Raw genomic sequence first — 26,034 nt, forward strand, 5'->3', positions numbered from 1 at the left:
CAATGAAACTTTGTAGAAACATTTGTAAGGACATGTGAAACAGAAATAATGAATAAACCACTGAAAGGAACACATTTTAATTTCCACATGAGATAACATATGTTAATTGCATACCACGTTTACATTCCGGATTACAATCATTGCTCAATGTGATGACCATCTGCATCCACAACAGACTGGAACTGAACTTCAGATTTCTGTACTGCTGCCTGAAACATTTCAGGTGAGATGTTGACTACCTCCCTTGTTATGCTTATGTTCAGTCTCCAATGTGTGTTTGAGTCCCACTGATAAACCCTGTCGTTCAGGTAATCCCACAGCCATAAATCACATGGGCTCAAATCTGGTGATCTTTGTCACTATGCAGTTTGTAATGATCCAATGGTTCGATTTTCTCTAAATGTGTTACAGAGTAACCAAGTGAGCTCATGAGCAATGTGATATGGAGCTCCATTATGCATCAAAGCAGTTGAGCCCAAAGTATCTCTCTCCCATAGAGCAGGGATCACACGTTGTTGAAACAGATCACAGTAACATGTGCCATTCATGCTGCATCTTCTTGGTCCTTGGGGTCTAAGTTCCTCCCACGTCACCATACCAGTGCCATTATCTAACCACAAGTCATGACACTCAATACTATTAACAGTATAAATCCTGCAGTGCACAGAGTGAACATCACTCCTATAAAGTAATCTGCCAATATAGTAAATAGTTTTCCCTCAAGTACTGAAAGTTTAATTATAATCACCCTGTACATCTCCTGCTAATAGTTCTGTTGCTGTGGAGCAGTTTGTTTGGTTTTATTACTGGTTTTTAAAAGGATATTTTCAGTTTCAGAATTTCTCTAATGTTATGTTTTGGACAGTGTTGTAAGTCAGGTCTTTTTATTAACATTTACCTTAATTTGTAACCTTTTTGACATTCTGTTAAAAACATATGTTTTCAATTCTTGATTACATTTATCATTTGGATCATAAATCAATGACATTACTGCTATAAAAATAGAATGAAAAATCACAATTATTCATTTTCTCCTAGAGGGAGATTATACATTGAAATATGGAATAAAAAACAATTTGTTAACATACCTGAAAGCCTTTGTACTTTATTAGCTCCTTAACTCTGTCAACAATAAAAAAATAATTATCACTGTCAAAATAACCTATGTCACCAGTATGAAGCCATCCTTCACTATCAATTGTTTCTCCTGTGGCAGCATTATCACCACAGTATCCTTTCATAATTATTGGACCCTTGAAACAAAGCTCTCCTTTCTGGTATGGTCCAAGAGCGACTCCCGTTTCCACATCAATAACCTAAAATAAAAGCAACTTTACTGAAGTCATACAAAGCAAACATCCACAGATAGCCTCTGATAATTAGTTAATATAATGCAAATTAAATATAAGTCCTTCCAGTGCACCACAGATATCATCTATTTCGCGACAGATGCATTTCTGATCTATTCAAGTAACTCACTTGTTACTACAAAAGTTGATATAAGTGAAAATTGTTATATGATGAAATGCTATTGGTATGATAAGCAGGCTTTCAAACCTTCTACTTCAGATCATGAAGTTTACAAATTTCAAATATATGAAACATTTCTAAACAATTGTATGAGATATCAGGGGGTGAATCCTAGGATCCGTTCAAGAGACTCTATAAGTCAGACAAAGCATTGTTGCAATTCTACAGCACTACAAGTTAATCAGGGCCACATTGTAAGAGCTGTTCAAAACGTCCACTGTGAGGCATAATCCATAAATAGCAATGCCTTAACAAGCGCTTGATGACACCTGGTTCATGTCAAACAGTTGCACAGGGATTTTATGTATTTTGTTCCAGGTCATTTTTATCATCGTCTAAAGTAACCTGCCCCACATTTTTTGAGATTGTACAGCGAAAAGGCCAATGTCTTAAGGTCAGGAGTCCTAGCAGGAGAATGCAGTGGCCACCCAATTCACTGTCTAGGGAAGGTGATGTTCAGAAACTGCTGTACAACAAAAATTAAGTGCACTGGAGCCCTCTCACACACAGACCAGATAGGACACTGAACTGTTAAGAGCACATTTTCTATTATTACAGGTAGCACCATTGTCAGGAGGGCCAAGTACAATGGTCTGTTCAGTTAGTGAGGTAACATATATGGGGTGATCAGGTGGTAATACTTCAGTACAGATTGAATCCAAATTGTTGTTGATAGCTTATGACAACCACAAAATGGTAGTTAGCATGTGCCTAGATACTATGTAAATGTTGAGGGAAGTTCTGGCAGAATGTAAATACTTTTGGGTTACAGGAGATCATTCACTGAAAAGCAAAAACATTGAGTCATGAATAAGCACATGGAAAAAGAAAGAAAAACTTCCCCCACATAGTACCAGCTGCACAAACAGTGTCAGTGGTGAATTTTGGCAGATGGGCTAGGACGTGTTGGGAGTTTGACTGATAGGGTGGGTAGACAAACAGTACCAATGCTGCATTTTGGCAGGTGGTCTAGGATGTGGTGGGGTTGTGTCAGGTGGTGGGGGTAGAGGGAGAAAGGGGTAAGATGCAGGAAGAAGGACTAGGGGTGTGTGGCTAGTGGCTCAGAGGGAGAAAGCCAGTTTGCTGGCTTAGAATGCAGGATGGATAGGTGGCAGATGCACAGGCTAGACATGTGATGCACAGTTGTCGGAGCCAGTGGGGAGCATTGCAAACTGAAGGTGGGTAGCATGGGGATGTATATTGTAAGGGTGCGATGGGATGGAGGAATGAGAAACTGTTGTGTGGAGGGTGTGAGGACAGTTGGGACAATTGGTAATTCATGTCAATACATAAAATATATGTAGGGATATGCTTAAAAAAGTTTGACATGAAAAAGGTATAGGAAATAAATGTGTAGGCTCAAGGAATAAAAGGTAGTTGCATGTGTCAATTCAAAAGTGCAGTGAAGTTGAGGGCCTATCAGAATAGGCTACCAGTGAATAGCACCACTGCTGCACCCACTCCCTAAGCCAATGTGATTTGTAAAGGCTTTATATCTTAATTGCAATGTCCACCCTTTCTTTCTTTCTTTTAAAAATAAAGAGAGTGAAGCATGGTTGGCAGGTGTTCTGCCTTGGCTACCATTTGAGATAGGGGTACGTCTAATTTCAGTTTATGACAAAAGTCAGTCAGGACGTTGCATTCTTTGAATATATGAAGTACTGTTAAAGATGCACCACACGTGCACTTGGAAGGGTTCTTTTATTGCAAGAGAAATTCATGTGCGAGTTTGGTGTGGTCAATATGACTACTTTTACATCTATGTTCATACTCTGCAAGCCACTGCAAAGTGCGTGGCAGAGAGTACTTCATATCATAATAGGTATTAGGGTTTACTCCCATTCCATTCACAGGCTGTGTATGGGTTATGGGAAAGATGACTGCTGGAATGCCTCATCATATGCTGTAATTAATCTAATCTTATACTCACAATCCCTACGAGGGTGATACATTGGCAGTTGCAGTATGTTCCATTTACTCGTAGCAATACCGACATGTTCCATAACACACACTACCGGTAGTAGGGAGGAGGGGGGGGGGGGGGTTACTTTATGGTCACCACAAAAAATTTAAAAAATACTAATTTCTTTACTTGTTTTTGACTTTTATTAACAACATATTTTTTGAGGATTTACTTATGTGTATGTAGTGTCCAAAACTTGAAAATACATTACCAACATGAGTTCAATAATGTGTACTACCAATGAGGGGGATAATTTATGATCATAATAAAAAATTAAAGAAGTCACAAATTTCATTATTTATGGCTCACTTTTATTAATAGCAGGCTTTTTAAAGAGATGATGATGTGTAAGTGAGGTCCAGAACTTGAAAATATTGAATATGGGATTCACTGAAAAAAGTTGCATCTACAACAACAATTACTACTACTACTACTACTACTACTACCACTACTACTTAAATTTTTGATGAAGTTTACCTGAAAAAATTTAAAACAATTATAGAATCTTGTAGAATAATTGCTTAAAAACAATTAAAATTTTTTGAAAATTTTAAAATACAAAGTACCGAACTAGATAACAACATTTGCACAAAGTGGGTATAAAGTATCCCTCCCAACCTCCCTCCTCCATTAGTAATGCTAGGATTAGAGATGGCTCTTGAAACACTGTAAGCAAGCTTTCTTGGGAAAGTTTGCATTTAGTTTCAAGTGGCTGTTGGTTTCTTCAGCATCTCTGTGACACTCTCCTATGGGTCAATAAAACTTGAGTCCATTTGCGCTGCCCTTCTCTGTGTATATTCAGTGCCCCCTGTTAGTCGTATTTGGTATAAGTCCCACACACTTGGGCATTTGCAGGATGGGTTGCACAGGTGATTTGTAACCAATCTCCTCTCTAGACTGATTGAATTTCTATGAATAAGTCAAAGCCTGCCACCCGCTTAACCTATGACTGAGCCTACGTGATGGTTCCATTCCATATGCCTACGAAGTGTCACATCTCAATGTATGTATGAGTTGACCGATTCCAGCTGTGACTGGTTGACTCTTTAGTTGCAGAATACTATTTTTTTCCTTAATGTTGAAAAGTGCAAAGTTTTACATTTATGGTATTTAAAGCAAGTTTCCTATTTTTGCACCATTTGAAACTTTAACAAGATCTGACTGAGTATTTTGTGTAACTTTTTTCAGAGAGTCTTCATTACAGACAATGGCATTATCTGTGAAAAGTCTGAGGTTACTAAAGTACACAGCATGAGGTGAAAGCTGATTTGTGAGGGGCCTGGAACAAAGGTCCACACTCTCTAGTAGCCTCTTTGATCATTCAGATTGTTTGTGTGTGCAATATCTAGCCCACAGGGTGTGGTTCAAGGAAGTGATCAAACATCAGTGCCTGATGCTCTCAGTTGTCATGTTATCACTGTGGGTTCAACCTTAGTGAGACTGCAGGAAAGTTCATTGTCTGGAATATTCAGTATTCAAAGAAAAGTTATGGGAATTCCCATTCTGTGGAAGTTGTACAGAAGGTTGTTTATGGTTTATGTTGGAGACTATCACATTTCATGGTCTACTGTTTACTCAAGGATTCACTATATACCAGGAGGTACAGGTTTGGGAGAGTTCTGACATGTTGGAGACTCAAATTGTAACTGTCAGTTATGCAGTAAATGTATTGCACATATTTGGTAGAGAGTGTTTCTCGTAACCTCCTACTCAGACATATGCATAACTGATATGGTTATTGACCTTATTCACAACTGTATTACTGTATGATTTCATTATGTAGACAATCATGATATACAGAACTAAGTATCTGCCAATAAGTGGTGAGATTTATCATTCCTTGGTACCACCATGCATTTACATCTGTATTATTGGGTTGAGGACACAGCACAGGGGAGTTCAAGATGAAGTTCTTTGCATATGAGTGAGTTGGAAGAATTGTAGTTCTCTACATAGATTCTCAAGACATACGTTAGATGGCCTAACAGTTTGGAGGTGGTTCATAGGTAGATTGATCCTTTCATTTTGTAACAGAGAAAAGTAACAACGGATTTTAGGTTTCTGTTTGACAGTGATCACATAACTGATCAGGAGGAGTTAGAATGATGCTTTCAAATATGTGATACCTGCTTCTGCAAAGAGACTGCTGGCTGGTCTGGCATGAAAGACTCCAGTTGCTAATTTTACTCCATTATGATGTACATGGTCTAAGAAACATAGTACAGATGGTGATGCTATACCATAAATGTCACATACATAGTCTAAGTAAGATAAAATCAACATTCTATAAAACCTTAATAAAACCACTCAATCTGAACCTAAAAGGTGTTGCTGTGAAAACAGAGACTGCTTCATATCCTCATGCAATTACCTTTCAGTTATCATATGTTGGTAACCTTGCTAGTTTACAATCAAAATAAAAATATAAAAAGTGAAATTTGCCAACTACTTAAAGTAGCTGGTCTCCCTCATAAAGCTCGAGATGAGGATATACAGAGCAAAATCTGCAAAAATGCATGTAACATCATTTTGTTGGGGAAAAATAGTACCTGTATTCTGGGCACAGTATTGTGCTGTTTATACAGCATCTAAAGGGAATGCAATGGGGTTATAAGTTCCTGCATTAAAGGGTCTCTCTGTCTATGATATTAGCCAAGTCAATAAGCAGCTATTTAGAGTTAATTTGATTCACTTTATCTGTTAAATGTTTGCCCTGGTAGCGCTTACTCTGATCGAGAGTCCTCATCACAGGTGCCACCCAGCCATAGTAATGATCATCTGTAGAGATGGGCACTTACTCCTTGTGTAATGTAACATATTATTAATTCTTTTCTTTTCTTTTCTCCTTCATTCTTTTCTTTTATAATAATAATAATAATAATAATAATATAATATAATATAATAATATTATAATAATATAATAATAATATAATATAATAATAATTTTGGTGTCTGTGTATGTGTGGATGGATATGTGTGTGTGTGTGTGTGTGTGTGTGTGTGTGCGCGAGTGTACATCTGTCCTTTTTTTCCCCTAAGGGAAGTCTTTCCGCTCCCGGGATTGGAATGACTCCTTACCCTCTCCCTTAAAACCTACATCCTTTCGTCTTTCCCTCTCCTTCCTGAAGAAGCAACCATCGGTTGCGAAAGCTAGCAATTCTGTGTGTGTGTTTGTGTGTTTTGTTCATGTGCCTGTCTGCCGGCGCTTTCCCGCTTGGTAAGTCTTGGAATCTTTGTTTTTAATAATTTTGTATCATAGATAACATTGGCATAGAAATAAAACAGGTAGAGATATGCTTTTCAATTTTTTAACTGCTTTAGATTCATCTGTCTGTCTCTATAAGTGGTAGCAGGTGGACATATAATAAGTTCCACCAAGTAAATATTGTTAAAAAAATGTGTATTCCAATTGTACATTAAAAAGTCTTATAAAAAGTTAGTGAGATAGAAAAGTTTATTCATACATTCACAATGACCATACCCGTCTGTTCATCTCTCCGTGACGCACCAAGAATTCTGCATCAAGAGGATCGAATCATACAAGAATAATTTGCGTGAGCAGAAGAGGGGCGATCCAGAGCCAGTATTGTCATACCAAGCTCTACACACAATGGTGGTAACAAGAAAAAGAAGTACATAAATTATATCCTGAATAAATGTACTGAATATTGAAGGTCTGTTTATATTAGTGCCAGCTGAAGTTCACTCAGGATACGTGTACCTTCCAATTTTTTTAAATCATTCTTTCAAAAATTCCATTTTTTAAATTATTTAAGCAGCAATTTTTAATCAGTTTTCAATATATATCACATTCTATTCCCCCCACCACTATTCAATGGCAATCGCTCAAAGGACAGTGCCGAGCGGAATATGAACAGACCTTTCAATTGCTGAGATAAATTTTTTTTTAGATAAATGAAACATTTTATCATTACATGAAATTAATGAGGCCTTTGTTGCATTTGTTATATGTCCATGAGATTGGAACTATCAACAACTTGAAGGAGCAAATTAAAATTAAATACTGCCTACAAACGAGATGCACCAGGAATGCTGATTTCAGCGGTAAAGGTAGGAAGGTGCTACACTGTATGCTTATATGGCACTGTCTCTCTCACAGTAATAATCTTCTTTCCTTCAATTGATATCTTTTACAGAAAGTGCATTTCTACAGAAAAGATGAAAATTTGTTTAAAGTCAACATCAAAGTGCAAAATAATTCATTCAAATTCTGAAAGACTGTATCAGAGAATAATCAGGTTCATTAATGAATGTGCATATAAAACTGCTTGAATTGAAATAAAATTTCATTTTTTGAAAATAATTTTTTTCATACTTTTGTTAAACATTGTTCACAATGGAGTCAAAGGAAATGGCCATTGTTGAAAACTCATTACAAAATACAATATGCCAAGATGTTGGAAATCCAAGCTTGGCAAAAGTTGAAAGTAATGCGCCAACTTGTGAACTGGCCGATGACTACCAAAACAACCAGCTTGGTGGGCCACAATAAAAAAATGATGGCACTGGTGATATAACTGATCATAATGACACTTTTGTGAGACAATTTCTCAGTTCTCAACAGGAAACATTTTTCCAAATAGTGAAACTGAAGCGCACGACAGCGAAAATTCCTCTGACTATTTGCTCACTACATCATGAATGGAAGAGCAGGAAATAGTTCAAAAAAGCAATGTCAATACCAGTGACACCCACAATTTGACACAACTCATGCAACTAATAACACAACAGCTTACAAAACAACAGGAATTTCAGGAAAATTAAGGACAACAGTTTGCACAGCAAAATCAGAGATTTAACAATTTAAAGAATAGTACTAGTCAACAGTTCAGTGACGTGGGCAAAACTATACACACTGAATTATCTGTCGAATTATCTGGTAAGTTCACAGAGCTCAGTAAACAACTAAAACGAGAAATAATTACCGACATGTTCCGCATTATAAATACATTAACAGAAAAAGTAATATCCGTAGACCATAAACAGGAACAACTTGGAGGTGAGTTACAAATCTTTAGTGAAGCATATTCTCAAATTCAGGAGACACAATCCCAAGTGGATGCGTTGGTAAAAATGTGACGAATGCAGTCAACAAGCTGCAAGACATATACAAAAATATACCTACAAAAATAAACAAGTTGAGTCTAAAAGTAGATCAGATAAGTTTAGAGTCAGATTTGTCAAAAAACAGAGAGATAAGTTATGTGCAGATGTACAGGAAATAAGTGAAATCTGAGGCCGGGATGATGGATAAGGGCAGACCCCTTGCTGAAAAGGTAGTGTCAGAATACATAGACATATATAGAAAGGTCCCAGAACTGCTCTCATTAATAAACGGTCACAATGCCCACATAGTACTAGGGACAGAAAGTTGGCTAAACCACATGTAAACAGAAATGAAATTCTAAACTCAGATTGGAATGTATACTGCAGAGACAGGCTGGACAGTGAAGGGGGAGTTGTGTTTATAGTGATAAGAAGTGCAATAGTATCGAAGGAAATTGACAGAGATCCGAAATGTGAAATAATTTGGGTGAAGGTCACAGTTAAAGCAGGCTCAGACATGGTAATTGCATGTCTCTATAGGCCCCCTGGCTCAGCAACTGTTATGGCTGAGCACCTGAAGGATAATTTGGAAAATATTTCTAGTATATTTCCCCCACTGTGTTATAGTTCTGGGTGGAGATTTTAATTTGCCGGACATAGACTGGGAGACTCAAACATTCATAACGGGTGGCAAGGACAAAGAATCCAGTGAAATTTTTTTAAGTATTTTATCTGAAAACTACATTGTGCAGTTAAACAGAGAACCAACTCATGCTGATAACATATTAGACCTTCTGGTGACAAATAGACCCGAACTATTTGAAACAGTTAACACAGAAGAGGGAATAAGCGATCATAAAGCGGTTACTGCATCAATGATTTCAGCCATAAATAGAAATATTAAAAAAGGTAGGAAGATTTTTTTGTTTAGCAAAAGTGACAGAAAGCAGTTTTCAGAGTACCTAATGGCTCAACACAAAAGTTTTGTCTCTAGATCAGATAGTGTTGAGGATCTGTCGACAAAGTTCAAAACCATCGTACAATATGCGTTAGATGAGTACGTGCCAAGCAAGATTGTAAGAGCTGGAAAAGAGCCACCATGGTACAACAACTAAGTTAGAAAACTGCTGCAGAAGCTAAGGGAACTTCACAGCAAACATAAACATATCCAAAGACTTGCAGACAAACAAAAATTACGCGAAGCGAAATGTAGTGTGAGGAGGGCTATGCGAGAGGTGTTGAATGAATTCGAAAGTAAAGTTCTATGTACTGACTTGGCAGAAAATCCTAAGAAAATTTGGTCTTATGTCAAAGCGGTAGGTGGATCAAAACAAAATGTCCAGACACTCTGTGACCAAAATGGTACTGAAACAGAGGATGACAGACTAAAGGGCGAAATACTAAATGTCTTTTTCCAAAGCTGTTTCACAGAGGAAGACTGCACTGTAGTTCCTTCTCTACATTGTCGCACAGATGACAAAATGGTAGATATCAAAATAGATGACAGAGGGATAGAGAAACAATTAAAATCACTCAAAAGAGGAAAGGCCGCTGGATCTGATGGGATACCAGTTTGATTTTACACAGAGTACATGAAGGAACTTGCCCCCCTTTTTACAGTGGTGTACCGTGGGTCTCTAGAAGAGCATAGCATTGCAAAGGATTGGAAAAGGGCACAGGTCACCCCTGTTTTCAAGAAAGGACGTCAGACAGATGTGCAGAACTATAGACCTATATCTCTAACGTCGATCAGTCGTAGAATTTTGGAACACATATTATGTTGAGTATAATGACTTTTCTGGAGATTAGAAATCTACTCTGTAGGAATCAGCATGGGTTTTGAAAAAGATGATTGTGTGAAACCCAGCTTGCGCTATTCATCCACGAGACTCACGGGGCCATAGACACGGGTTCACAGGTAGATGCCGTGTTTCTTGACTTCTGCAAAGTGTTCCATACAGTTCCCCACAGTCGTTTAATGAACAAAGTAAGAGCATATGAACTATCAGACCAATTGTGTGATTGGATTGAAGAGTTCCTAGATAACAGAATGCAGCATGTCATTCTCAATGGAGAGAAGTCTTCCGAAGTAAGGGTGATTTCAGGTGTGCCGCAGGGGAGTGTCGTAGGACCGTTGCTATTCACAATATACATAAATAACGTTGTGGATGACATCAGAAGTTCACTGAGGCTTTTTGTGGATGATGCTGTAGTATATGGAGAGGTTGTAACAATGGAAAATTGTACTGAAATGCAGGAGGATCTGCAGCGAACTGATGCATGGTGCAGGGAATGGCAATTGAATCTCAATGTAGACAAGTGTAATGTGCTGTGAATACATAGAAAGAAAGATCCCTTATCATTTGGCTACAATACAGCAGGTCAGCAACTGGAAGCAGTTAATTCCACAAATTATCTGGGAGTACACATTAGGAGTGATTTAAAATGGAATGATCATATAAAGTTGATCGTCGGTAAAGTAGATGCCAGACTGAGATTCATTGGAAGAGTCCTAAGGAAATGCAATCCGAAAACAAAGGAAGTAGGTTACAGTACACTTGTTCGCCCACTGCTTGAATACTGCTCAGCAGTGTGGGATCCATACCAGATAGGGTTGATAGAAGAGATAGAGAAGATCCAACGGAGAGCAGCGCACTTCATTACAGGATCATTTAGTAATCGTGAAAGTGTTACGGAGATGATAAACTCCAGGGGAAGACTCTGCAAGAGAGACGCTCAGTAGCTTCGTACGGGCTTTTGGTAAAGTTTCGAGAACTAACCTTCACCGAAGAGTCAAGCAGTATATTGCTCCCTCCTACGTATATCTCGCAAAGAGACCATGAGGATAAAATCAGAGAGATTAGAGCCCACACAGAAGCATACCGACAATCCTTCTTTCCATTAACAATACGAGACTGGAATAGAAGGGAGAACCGATAGAGGTACTCAAAGTACCCTCCGCCACACACCACCAGGTGGCTTGTGGAGTATGGATGTAAATGTAGATGAAGCAGCAAACCTATGCTTTTAGATAAGTTGGATACCTTCATTGGTCACGAATTTATGCAATGAAGACTATGTGAACGGATGACACAGGCACTCTGACTTTTTATTAAATACATGGAAGTGAGCAGGGACAGTAACGAACATTGAGCTGCACACACATGCTTTGCAAGCTAAACACTGGGTAAATACTGACTGACAATAATGTGTCTATGCACTTACAGCAAGCACTTTGTTATGAAGGAAAACTTACGTGTGTATGTGTTAATGGAGCTTAATGGCTTTTATAAATTGGTAACCATATAGGATAACTCCAATGGCTGAAAAATAAAGGCTATGCCCATATCGGTCAGGGTTATCAACCCATAAAAAGAGAAATAAGCTCACACACTGTGCACTTCCATATGACATCAGTGCACAGTGGGGGGCAATTGTAATGTAACATATTATTACGAATAGAAGCAAAACAGGTAGAGAGAGGCTCTTCAACTTTTTAATTGCTTTAGATTAATCTCTTTTTCTCTATAAGTGGTGGCAGATGGACGTATGGCGAGTTCTGCTGAGTGAATGTTGTTAGAAAGTGTGTACCATATTCCAATTGTACATTAAAAAGTCTTATAAAAAGTTATCAAGATAGCAAAGTTCATTCGTACATTAACAATGACTATACCTGTCTGTTTGTCTCTGTGTGATGCGCCAAGAATCCTGCATCAAGAGGATCGAAGCAGACAAGAATAATTTGTGTGAGCAGAAGACGGGTGACCCGGAACCAGTATTGTCATACCAAGCTCTATGCACAATGGTGGTAACAAGAAAAAGAGGTATGTACATTTAAATGCTGAATAAATGTAGTGAATATTGAAGATCTGTTTATATTAGTGCCTATTAAAGTTCACTCAGGATATGTGTATTTTCCAATTTTTTTCAATTATTCTTTCAAAAATGCTTTTTTTACATTATTTAAGCGGCAATTTTTAATCAGTTTTCAATATTATATCACATTTTATTCCCCCTGCCACTATTCAATTGGCATATGAGAGTACATAACAGCTCTGGCCTCATATACATCCTGGAGGACCTCCTCAATACCAACCAACTGGAATGAAAGTAAATCTAATTTAATCTAATCTGCCATCCCTGTATCATCAGGTATCCCTAGTGAGAGGATCCATGATGATCCCACCAAGACATACTTTTTAATGCAGTGGCTTTCAAGCACATTTTTTGGTCTAATTACTTATTGGGTGTAGCTCATCTTCTATGTTGTACATAAGTTGGCAGTATCTTAAGTGTCCTTCCCAACTGGTCTTCACTACAGGAAAAATTTAAGAAAATGCAGGTCAAATGCAAAAGGGGACCAAAAATTACATGAACCAAAACATTGGTGAAAAGTATAGGGGAATTATGTACAGAGCAAAGAACAGAGAAAGAACAACCTAGAAATAACTGGGTCAGTGCTGAGGATTGTCACCATGGATTCAATAGTATAAGTAAGGATGATTGGAAATGGAAGATCGCAACACAAGAAAGAAAGGGAATGCTGCAATCGCTTCGGTCCCATGCTTACCACATACACACTAATGACAGAGTCATGAGGCCCCTGAGAGATGATTGTGACTACAATTACATCCAGGGTACTCTTGAGGTAAAGTCTGCAATCTTCTGGGGTACCATATTTATGTCAGCAAGGTACATAACACATGATCCAATCCAGGAACAAATGGCTCAGCATTTAATATTTTGTCAATATGAGTTTGACTGGTTTAATTCTAGCAGTCAAATTATGTGTTGAATGTTGTAATTAGTTCTTATTTGACCCAAAAGATAAAGTGTCTGTCTGTTTTGTCCTTCACAATGTCCATCAAAATAAAGAAAAGATAGTGAAGTATGTTGGAAAGAGAATGAGTTGACCAAATGACATACATTTATTGAGAAATCTAAACGCAGATAAGTCCAAATCCACATATTTGCAATCTAGCTCCATGTGACTTAACAGTGTCTCTTGAAAATGGATGGAATCATCTGCGGGTGTAATTTTGAGATCCTGGAATCAGTGTCTGCATACAAAGCTTTCTTGAACAACAATCCCAAGGAGTCATACTATGGAATCACTCACTAATGGTTCTAGAAGATTTTACTGGCATATACAAATTGTTTTATGACAATTTTTAGAACCTACCTCAAATGCTTTAAAAAGTGAAATTTCTAAGATTTTTCATCAATCATACTTAATAATCAAGTTGCAAATTAAATAATGTTACAAGGTAAACTAATGTATGGGGCATATATGTGCTAACATTAACTTTATTGAACAGAAGTTATTGATACCAAAGATACTCTCTATCTTTTAAACAGGTTAATATTATCTCAGTTATTTGGACATCTTACTCCTCTCTAAGCTTATGAAACGAGTCAATTATGACGAGAGTGAAAATCAACTGGTGACATGAGGGAAGGGAACATTACAGCATTTAACAGAATGCAGCATTAACTAGCTTTCCTGCCCCGGCTCTTCTACTGGCTAAAAGTACAAAAACTCACAAACACAACCACACAGATACCCAAACACACTCTGCCTTGGTAACACAATTATTAGAAAGCAGTTGCCTGGGCTATGGAATTGGATAGAACATAGGGAAGGATAAATGAGGAAGGAGGGGATAATAGGATAATGTGAGGTAGAACAGGGAAGACAGATGCTCAGTGGTTGCATAGCAGCACAAAAGATATTCTGAGGAGGTAGAGCACATAAACTTCTACATGGGAAAAATATATTAAAAACAAAGAACAAAGATTCCAAGACTTACTCGCAGACACACACATATCCATCTGCACATACACAGACACAAGCAGACATTTGTCAAATACCTAAAAAACATTAATTCTGGATTGCTGGATAAGGATTTGAGCCTTGCTTTTCTAGAATGTGGTTTAAATGTTATTAATAGAGGCAGAAATATAGGCACTCTTGGTAATAAAGTTCCTCTACCTAAGTTCTTTTACTTTAGCTAATGAACTACAAATGATTTTTTTGTATAATTAGAAAATATAAATGCTTTCTTACAAACAAAAGCTTATTAATTCTTTGATCATGTCTCAAATTTTATAAGTGGTATTAGAGCTCAAAATAGCAGAATAATTATTAAGTGCTCTATGAATTCAAGGGGTTTTAAAGAGTCAAGAACAAGTTTATATTATACTCACCTTCACTTCAGTTGAAGGTACAACTATGCCAGATGATCCATATTTATTTTCTCCACTTGGTGTCATCAGTGAAGCCAGAGTTGTCTCTGTCATGCCATAGCCCTGCCTGATATTATTTATTCCAAGTCGTTTTGTTACTTGTTCCTGGATTTCTCTGCTTATAGGAGCAGCTCCACATTTTATGTCAGTCAAAGAGGACAGATCATATTGGCTAACCATTGGATGTTTAGCAAGGAACACAAGCAATGGGGGTACGAGTGTAAGTCTTGTCACCTGTGCATATGGAAAGTGTGTCATCACATATTATTACATTAATCTGTATCAAATAATTATTGTGAGCCATTACACACAGGAAACATGTAAATCATGCCAAATCAAGTACTTCCAGCGTTGTTTTACTTAATAGCCCTTAAAAGTTGCCATAAATGTACTTTGTACTGTGAATACCATACAGTTATATGCATAGGCACTAAATAATATGAACAACTACAAACTGTTTGGTAAATAAATAAAATGATGACAGTGGTAGTATCACAAATTTCTGCACGATTGATCCTGGAATGGGAAAACTGAATATCCATCTTTATGGGCATATCATTTCTTCTTCTTCATTAATAAACTCTCCTGTTTGGAAATTATGCCAGTCCCGCATTAATTTACTCAGCATGACACTGAAATACAGTGATTAAGGACATTTTAACATGTGCTGGTAGTCAGGCATTGTAGTTTAAGTTAGACACCGTGTTTCCACATGCCATCCCTCAAATAAGTATGTTAAATACACATTCTGCATCTGCATTACTATATTGCAACTTGTTTAGAGCAGAATAGAGTCTGGAGAGCATGCAAGCAAGATAATAAATACGCAGCCTGTCTACATGCTTTGGCGGCATTAGTCATCAGAAATGGTGGGAGCTACTTACAGTCCCCAAATTGTAGGTAGTGTTACACATAGAACAGAAAGTGTTATACACTCATCAGAAAGTAAGTAGCAATAAAAAGCATCTAAAAAGTTCTACTATGAAAGTCTCAAATTTTTTGATAGCAGCTACCTATAAGAAAACTATCAATGAGGCTACTAGCCTCCAGCCAGCATTTTACTGAAAACCCAATGAAGCCCAGAGAGCAATATATGATACCTACTTCTCCTAATGAAAGGGTTGAACACTGCTCTTACAGCATTAAAGTATGTGTTATGTAGCTTTCATCACTTTTTTGATGATGGGAAAGATGACTAAAATATATGGAATATTCATATCCTACCCTGATAGTGATTTTTTGAGAACCAAAGCAATTTTTCTTTCCATCCTACTGATTATTATTGTCTTTCAGAAATATTATTCAGATGAGGAGTTCCCACTATTCTCGTACGAATGTGGACAAGGACAAAGCCAAAAAGGGGGAGGGTGGGGGCACGAAATCTGGACCCTCCATATCACCTGAATGAAATTACACATGACCCAGGTGCATGAAGTGAAATTGGCAGATATTATGATTTTCAGTCATACGAGAATGGAATATACACTATCAATAGTAAATAGGACTATCTCTTTAGATTTAAACACACTGCCCACCCCTACTTTAGTCAATACAAACTGCTGTACATTGTACTTGAGCTCAGTTCTTGTTTAGTTAATCAATCCAATTCTTACTAGCAATTAAATTTAATGTAAGTGCTGCCATTTATTGTTTACATGCTATGTGCTGCTGCGACAGTTTCTAATCATGGATAAGTTTGTGAAAAGAATCATGAGGAAAGCTGATTTTGATTTGTCCACTACTAATATAGTAAGTTAAAAATATGCATGCACTACTATAATAGACTAATTACCAATCTATAGCAGTTAAATTTTAGAACTGTAGTTGTTATTTGGAAACTGGCAGGACACTGGAGTCGCAATATTTCATTATTTCAAAAGGCAGTGGAGCAGTAAACTAAATAAAAGTAACACTAAATTGAAGTCAGTGCATAAAAGTAGAGTATTCTTGGATCTGCACATGTCACCTGAAAATCATACTGATCAACAAAAACATCACCCGAACATTGATAGTTGCATTTCTTTAAAAAAAATTGCTCAAAATTCTATTATCAGTAGTGCAAATGGCAAAATCATATGGCCAAATAAAGCAATATTTAATTGTACATTTGGACACATACAAGCTCTGAGAAATACTGTAGAGAATGCATGTTAAAATTTTTCGACAAAAGATTTTCTTGCTTAATTTTATAGACCAAATCCTACTTGTATGATGACTCTCAGATGCAAATTTTGTACAAATCAGACCCCCCCCCTCCCCCCTTTTGACAAAATCCTGGCTACATTCTTGGTGTGGAAGCATGCTTCCAAGCTATACGGATAATACTGATTTAGGAAATAGTATAATAGTCTGTGTAAACATGGTTGACAATAGACCTTTGATCTAGAGCCAATTTGTGGTATGACTTTGGCCAGACAGGATGCTTAGTGCTGCGGTGGACTGTTGATTCATGTATTTAGAGACTGATACAAAATGTATAAGGTAATAGACACATACATGGACCAGATGCTACAACTAGAAGCAATTAAATATTCGATGCCAAGAAACATCTCTTAAACTTATTATTGTGTTAATCTGTAACTTGATGATGGTTGCTTTCCTGAAATTAGTTGTCTGTGAATGAATAAACATTACTAGAGTTTTCAGTGGTTCATGATGCCACTCTTTAATATTATTAAGTCATTATCAAACAGGGCTATTATTAAATGGAGTCATTATTTTGAGTGAATTAGCATCAAAGTTCAGATCACTGATATAAATAAGAAAAACAATGGGTGCTAGTACTGACCCATTGGAGACACTATAGGTGACTGAGCCTTTTCCTGATATACATTGAGAAGGTACTTGTAATTTTATTTCCAAGTGTCTCATGTTTATTTTTTGCCTGTGATGTTTGAAATGAATGTATCTATTTATCTGGTAGGTACCGAATACTGTACATACAAACTTGCTTAGGAGAATATAACTGTTGGAAACATGGTAAAGTATTTTTTTGGAAAACACAGTTCTCTGTCCTGAATGACAGAGCAGTCTCCAAAGATTGCATGATAAATACTCTTATACCTGGTATTGTGTTTGTCATTCTGAACCTGATACTTATTAATGCCATTAAATAATAAGTAAACTGTTGTGTGCGTGTAGGAATTAAGGGATCATTGAAGCTTCCTCAGCAATATTTACTGTTATGAATTTAAGACAGAACTATCTTATAATAATCACAAATTTACCTTGTGGTCCTGTATCGCCTTCAGAAAAAGTACCTCATCAAATTTTGGCATCACTACACATTTTGAACCAGCACAAAAATTTCCTATCTGATAGATGAAGGCATATGCATGGAAAAATGGCAACAATCCAAGGTGTGTAATTTCTGACGTCAAATTACCATATCTTGGATCTCTGAAAAATGGTTTTCATACTAAGAAAATAAAAATATGTTAATATTAAAAACTCAAGTTCTCTACTTTTTAGCCAAATGTGTGTCATTCATGTAATGTATATTCACCTTAAATGATTGACTGAATGCAAGATGTTGGAATGGGTAAGCATAACTCCCTTAGGTAGTCCAGTGGTTCCACTTGAGCAAAGTATACAAGCCACTTGTTCTCTTGGGTTTACCTTAACAGGCTTAAAACACAGAGATGTGTCTCTGACAAGAGTGGAGAATGGAATGTATCTGTGACATACAATATTTCCAAAAACTACTATGTGCTTTATAAAACTTAGTTCTTTTGCAACATTTTCCAGTGCCTGAACTGTTGCTTCTGAGCAAAATACAATTTTTGGTTTTGATATATTCAGTGCATGCATCATTTCTCCTGTAAAGTAAATAGAAAAAAAAACATAACACAAAGAACAAAATAATTAACATGATATTATTAATAAGAGCAGAACTATGTATTTAATTGGCCATTAGTGAAAGGCAAGGGAAGTCTTGATGGAATGTAAATAATTTAAGAAATAAAGATTAAAAACTAGCAACATAGTACAGATATTGAGTTATCATGGCTACACTTGGCCACCTGAATACAGTGTGTTAGAACAGCAGTTCTGCAGCTCGACCAGTGTGAGGGATCGTGTCCGATGGAATGGGCAAGAGGAGAAAGTAGGTAGGGAGCAAGAGAGAGGACCGTGGAAGGGTGTGAGTGAGAGGCAGATGATGCCAGGAGAGGATAGCAACACAGGTAAAGGCACCAATCAGTTTGTGCAGCACACACTGACGATGTTCCTCATTCCTAGGCACAATGATAAACAGCTGAAACCTGGCAAAGAACACAGTTCAAGTTGTTCCAATCTGTGATGATTAATCAGTGATGAAGGTGTTGCTTCTTTGTATCTAATTCGTGGGGATAGTTGGAGGTTTAGAGGTGTGTGAGGATATGATGCAGGAAATCTGTCCATAGAGTAGATTTGAGGAATAGTTCCTGTTTGTGAACACCCCACAAATACCTTCAGGCTGAGGAGCACCAGTTGAAGGAGTGGAGGTAAGGTGCTGAGGCTGTGGACGAATGAGGAGAGGGTTTTGTGGTTCTGACTCCAGATCGTGAAGACATCATCAGTGAACCTGAACCAGACAATGGGTTTCGGATTTTGGGTAGCTAGGAAGTTAACATCTAGATGTTCATTTACCATACCATATCATCATATCCCTAATTCTCCAACTAACCACAAAAATTAACTTCAAAGGAGCTCCCACTTCATCACCCAATAACACCCCAGACTGGAACAACTGAACCTTATCCAATATAATGCAAAAACAGCTGACATTGTAAATTTCACTTTTATTTACTTCATGACTAGTTTTGAGTCATGACCCATTCACCAATAATCCAGATACTCAAAATGGTATTTCCCAAAATATGAAAACCATGTCAAGATAACAAATACATGCTAATCACAAAGTGCAAAGTGACAATTACAGAGCATACAGATATCTGTAAGACCCAAAACTAATCATCAAGTAAATAAAAGAGAAATTTGCAACTTTGGCTGTTTTTCTGCTGTATTAATTAACACATGTTGCTGCCCTGCAATTACTCCAGCATGCTGGAAGTTTGTTAATCTTATCAAGGCCTGACTATTACACCCAACTAGCACCTCCATTTCCAGTCCCATCACAAGTTTATCCTGTTCTACCAGAGGCAGAGCCACCTGTGAAAGCAGGCATGTCATACACCAGCTTTACTGCAATTCCTGCACAGCATTTAGTGTGGACATGATATTCATCTGGCTGTCCATCCAAATGAATGGCCACCTCTAAACTGTAATCAAGAGCAGAGTTAACCAGCCAGTTGCAGAACATGGCTACTGAGCATAGTTCAGCTTTAGTGGCTGCTCCCAACCTGTCCTACTTGGATCCTACCCCTCAATACCAGCTTCTCTTAATTACATAGACATATGTTTTCTTTGCAATACATCCTTCGATCCTGTATCCTCCTAGCCTCAATCTCTGTTATCTCCTGCCCCCAACACACCTCAACCTCTGCCTCGGAACCTAAACTTCACTCATCTTGCAAACTCCCCCCTCCCCTCCACTCCTCTCCCTCACCACACAGGCGCCCCTTTCCTCTGCTCTGTCTCTCCCTCCCAATATGCTCGGAAACATTCCATGTGGGAAAAATATATCTAAAAACTAAAAACAAAGATGATGTGACTCACCAAACGAAAGCTCTGGCAGGTCAATAGACACACAAACAAACACAAACATACACACAAAATTCAAGCTTTCGCAACTAACAGTTGCTTCGTCAGGAAAGGATAGGTATATACTCGTGCACACACACACACACACACACACACACACACACACACACACACACACACACACATATCCATACATATACAGACACAAGCATATGTCTGCTTGTGTCTGTATATGTGCGCGAGCATATACCTATCCTTTTTTCCCCCCTAAGGTAAGTCTTTCCACTCCCGGGATTGGAATGACTTCTTACCCTCTCCCTTGAAACCCACATCCTTTCGTCTATTCCTCTCCTTCCCTCTTACCTGAAGAAGCAACCGCTGGTTGCGAAAGCTAGAAATTATGTGTGTGTGTTTGTGTGTTATTTTATTGTGCCTGTCTACTGGTGCTTTCCCGCTTGGTAAGTCTTGGAATCTTTGTTTTTAATATATTTTTCCCATGTGGAAGTTTAAAACAAAGTTTGCCAAGGTAATCGCATTCCTGATTTCCAGGCAGAGTTTCAAGGAATCCTCAGAACCTTAGGCCCCCTACAAAACCTTTCATCTGACTCCATCAAACTCCTGACCCCACCGACACCTCACACTCCTACCTTCTACCTACTTCCTAAAATTCACAAACCCAAACATTCCGGCCGCACCATTGTAGCTGGTTACCAAGTCCCCACAGAACGTATCTCTGCCTAAGTGGATCAACACCTTCAACCCATTACATGCAGTCTCCCATCCTTCATCAAAGACACCAACTACTTTCTCGAACGCCTGGAATCCGTACCCAGTCTGTTACCCCCAGAAACCATCCTTGTAACCATTGATGCCACTTCCCTATACACAAATATCCCGCACGTCCAGGGCCTCGCTGCAATGGAGCACTTCCTTTCACGCCGGTCACCTGCCACCCTACTTAAAACCTCTTTCCTCATCACCTTAGCCAGCTTCATCCTGACCCACAACTTCTTCACTTTTGAAGGCCAGACATACCAACAATTAAAGGGAACAGCAATGGGTACCAGGATGGCCCCCTCATATGCCAACCTATTTATGGGTCACTTAGAGGAAGCCTTCTTGGTTACCCAAGCCTGCCAACCCAAAGTTTGGTACAGATTTATTGATGACATCTTTATGATCTGGACTCACAGTGAAGAAAGACTCCAGAATTTCCTCTCCAATCTCAACTCCTTTGGTTCCATCAGATTCACCTGGTCCTACTCAAAATCCCATGCCACTTTCCTTGACATTGACCTCCATCTGTCCAATGGCCAGATTCACACATCCGTCCACATCAAACCCACCAACAAGCAACAGTACCTCCATTATGACAGCTGCCACCCATTCCATATCAAACAGTCCCTTCCCTACAGCCTAGGCCTTCGTGGCAAACGAATCTGCTCCAGTCCTGAATCCCTGAACCATTACACCAACAACCTGAAAACAGCTTTCGCATCCCACAACTACCCTCCCAACCTGGTACAGAAGCAAATAACCAGAGCCACTTCCTCATCCCCTCAAACCCAGAACCTCTCACAGGAGAACCCAGAAGTGCCCCACTTGTGACAGGATACTTCCCGGGACTGGATCAGACTCTGAATGTGGCTCTCCAGCAGGGATACGACTTCCTAAAATCCTGCCCCGAAATGAGATCCATCCTTCATGAAATCCTCCCCACTCCACCAAGAGTGTCTTTCTGCCGTCCACCTAACCTTCGTAACCTCTTGGTTCATCCCTATGAAATCCCCAAACCACCTTCCCTACCCTCGGGCTCCTACCCTTGTAACTGCCCCTGGTGTAAAACCTGTCCCATGCACCCTCCCATCACCACCTACTCCAGTCCTGTAACCCGGAAGGTGTACACGATCAAAGGCAGAGCCACGTGTGAAAGCACCCACGTGATTTACCAACTGACCTGCCTACACCGTGACACTTTCTATGTGGGAATGACCAGCAACAAACTGTCCATTCACATGAATGGACACAGGCAGACAGTGTTTGTTGGTAATGAGGATCACCCTGTGGCTAAACATTCCTTGGTGCATGGTCAGCACATCTTGGCACAGTGTTACACCGTCCAGGTTATCTGGATACTTCCCACCAACACCAACCTATCCGAACTCCAGAGATGGGAACTTGCCCTTAAATATATCCTCTCTTCTTGTTATCCTCCAGGCCTCAATCTCCGCTAATTTCAAGTTGCTGCCACTCATACCTCACCTGTCTTTCAACAACTTCTTTGCCTCTGTACTTCCGCCTTGACTGACATCTCTGCCCAAACTCTTTGCCTGTAAATATGTCTGCTTGTGACTGTATATGTATGGATATATATATGTGTGTGTGTGTGCTCGAGTATATACCTATCCTTTTTTCCCCCTAAGGTAAGTCTTACCGCTCCCGGGATTGGAATAAATCCTTACCCTCTCCCTTAAAACCCACATCCTTTCGTCTTTCCCTCTTCTTCCCTCTTTCCTGAAGAAGCAACCGTTGGTTGCGAAAGCTAGAAATTTTGTGTGTGTGTTTGAGTGTTATATTAAAAACAAAGAATCCAAGACTTACCAAGCGGGAAAGCGCCGGTAGACAGGCACAGTAAAATAAAACACAAACACACACACAAAATTATGAGCTTTCACAATCGGCAGTTGCTTCATCGGGAAGAGGGAAGGAAAAGGAAAAATGAAAGGATGTGGGTTTTAAGGGAGAGGCTAAGGAGTCATTCCATTCCCGGGAGCGGAAAGACTTGCCTTAGGGGGAAAAAAGGATAGGTATATACTTGCACACACACACACACACACACATATCCATACATACATATATAGAAAGAAACTTCCACATGGGAAAAATATATTAAAAAACAAAGATTCAAAGACTTACCAAGCGGGAAAGCGCCGGTAGATAGGCACAATGAATAAAACACACAAACACACACACAGAATTTGAGCTTTCGCAACCAGCGGCTGCTTCGTCAGGAAAGAGGGAAGGAAAAGGAAAGATGAAAGGATGTGGGTTTTAAGGGAGAGGGTAAGGAGTCATTCCAATCCCGGGAGCGGAAAGACTTACCTTAGGGGGAAAAAAGGATAGGTAAATACTCGCGCACACACACACACACACACACACACACATATCCATCCATACATACACAGACACAAGCAGACATATATATGTTTTATTCACTGTGCCTATCTACCGGCGCTTTCCCGCTTGGTAAGTCTTGGAATCTTTTGTCTTTTATGAAAATTACATGAATAATGCAACATTAACCCCACTCATCTCACCACAACCCTCCCCCCACCCCCTCACACACACACACACACACACACACACACACACACACTCACACACACACACACACACACACACACACACACACACACACACGTGTGTGTGTGTGTGTGTGTGTGTGTGTGTGTGTGTGTGTGTGTGTGTGTGTGTGTGTGTGTGTGAGTGTGTGTGTGTGTGTGTGTGTGTGAGGGGGTGGGGGGAGGGTTGTGGTGAGATGAGTGGGGTTAATGTTCCATTATTCATGTAATTTTCATAAAAGACATTAATTATGAAACAGTTACAATTATTGCAAGAATGTTCATATTAATTAATGTTCTAATTCTAATAGGCAAATATCAAAACCCAAAGTAATATAAACAGCGAAAAGTCTAGTAATTTCTCAAAAAGTAAAATGCTGACAAAAATTTAAAATTTCAAGTAAATTTAAACGTAAATCTTGTGGTGAAATCATTTGGATTATGAAAATTTAATTATATTGTAAGCCTCAACAATGACGTAAACTTTTTTGATTGTCAACAAATTATAAAAGTGATTGTGGTTGCAATTGCAGCAGGCAATCTTTGTGAAGTTTTATCAGTCTTGAGGCCACAGGCAAAGAACCATGTAATCACTGAGTCTGACTTTGATCTGTATGTTACAAAGAGTTATTATAAATAAAGAAAGGATATTATACAACTGAGTGATAACAATAATTTTTGTACTAAGTAAAATCCTCACAATTGCATAAGAATATGGAATAATCCAAGAAAATCATCTCAGGATTTCCTCTGACAATTTTTTTTTTATGGTTTTGCAAGAACCACAATTATATGATGTGGATATTGCAAACAATTTAACAAAATTTTTGTCTGGATTTTCGTCTTCTCTTATTTTACTTTTTTGGTTCTAAAACCTTCTCCTGCATTCTGAAATTATTTCAAGTTATTTTATGCTCATAACATCTAATTCTACATGCATTGGCACTGTCAACAAATTATAATTTTTTTTACAGTTACAAATTACATTTTAATAACAGCAAAAATAATCAATTATTGACAAAATAATTTAATTGAGTATATAAAAAATCTACTCACCAAGTGGTGGCAGAACATACACATAAAAAACGGTTGTAATTGGGAAGCTTTCAGAGCCAGTGGCTCTTTCTTCTGGCAGAAGAGTTGATGTGGAAGGAAGAGGGGAGGAGGAAAAGAAGTAGATTTTGGGAAAGTTGGCCAGAACTACTACTTACTGCACAGATTTACAATATGGTACAGTTACAGTACTATACTTATTTCTGTGACAGAATTGTTTCTTACATTATAATTCAATTAAATCCAAGTCATACTGGCAATTTTGGTTAAGCTACTGCTTGAATTGCTTTTTGAAAGTATCTTCTTTCAACATCTTAAATTCATTTGGTAAGGAATTATGAAAAATAGATCCTTTGACATACAGACTTTTTGCTGTTAACCTTCTGTTAACCATGTGACAGTATTTTTGTGCCTTGTATCATGGTTGTGAATTTCCATGTTTCTATATACGGTATGATCTTAGTGTGTTCTTTCACTAGCATAATGCTTTCTAGTATATGAATGGCATAAACTGTGAGAATATTGTATCCAGCAAATAAGCTTCTGCAAGATGTTTCTTGTTTTACTTTTGCTATGATCCTCAAGGCTCTCTTTTGCAGTATGCAAATCCTTTTCATACTAGTGTTGCACATCCCACCCCACAGTACTATTCCATAAGGAAAGACAAGAAAGGATACACAATCCAAAATAGTCCTTAGGATTTAAGAATTAAGTTATGGTGATAATCTCCTTAATGCACATAGATTGGGCATTATTTTCTTTGCAGGCTTGGTCAACTTGCTGCTTCCATAAAATTCGCTCATCTAGGCACAAACCCAAACATTTACATTCTGAACAGGTTCCTGACAAAATCTTACAAATCACAATATTTTGTCTAACTGAACCACATAGTTTAATATATGTTTTTTTCTATGTTTACTTATAAGTTGTCTCTTTCAAAATGAGCACCTGCTTTCCAGTAATGTCTTGACTCTCTTCAGTTAGGCTGGGCTCACTGTCTCCACAGCAGACACCAGATGTGTCATTGACATACCTGCTTATTATCTACAGGGGTTCTGAAATCATTTACATGACACATGAGTACAAACTAACCAAAAATGGAACTCCAGGGTAACACCAAAATATACTTTTCTCAGTCTTCTTCCTCTTCTCTCCAGTATTCCCTTCATTATCACATATAATTTTTGTACG

General features: G+C 38.3%; 1 protein-coding gene across 9 annotated transcripts in view; it reads right to left on the reverse strand.

Annotated features, from left to right (window-relative positions):
• LOC126347783 (luciferin 4-monooxygenase) overlaps positions 1–26,034 on the reverse strand; it is a 227,067-nt gene that overhangs the window by 51,773 nt on the left and 149,260 nt on the right. For all 9 annotated transcript variants that reach the window (XR_007565168.1, XR_007565169.1, XR_007565170.1 and 6 more), the window contains 4 exons: positions 18,312–18,624; positions 18,034–18,205; positions 14,768–15,040; positions 1,089–1,316 (listed from right to left, as the gene is read on the reverse strand). Coding sequence is in view for 6 of the 9 variants with exons in the window: in XM_050002304.1 (XP_049858261.1) it covers positions 1,089–1,316; positions 14,768–15,040; positions 18,034–18,205; positions 18,312–18,624 (986 nt within the window). In the remaining 3 variants the exon portion in view is untranslated. The remainder of the gene's footprint in view (positions 1–1,088; positions 1,317–14,767; positions 15,041–18,033; positions 18,206–18,311; positions 18,625–26,034) is intronic.

Source organism: Schistocerca gregaria, chromosome 1 (assembly GCF_023897955.1).
Source record: "Schistocerca gregaria isolate iqSchGreg1 chromosome 1, iqSchGreg1.2, whole genome shotgun sequence".
Lineage (NCBI taxonomy): Eukaryota > Metazoa > Arthropoda > Insecta > Orthoptera > Acrididae > Schistocerca > Schistocerca gregaria.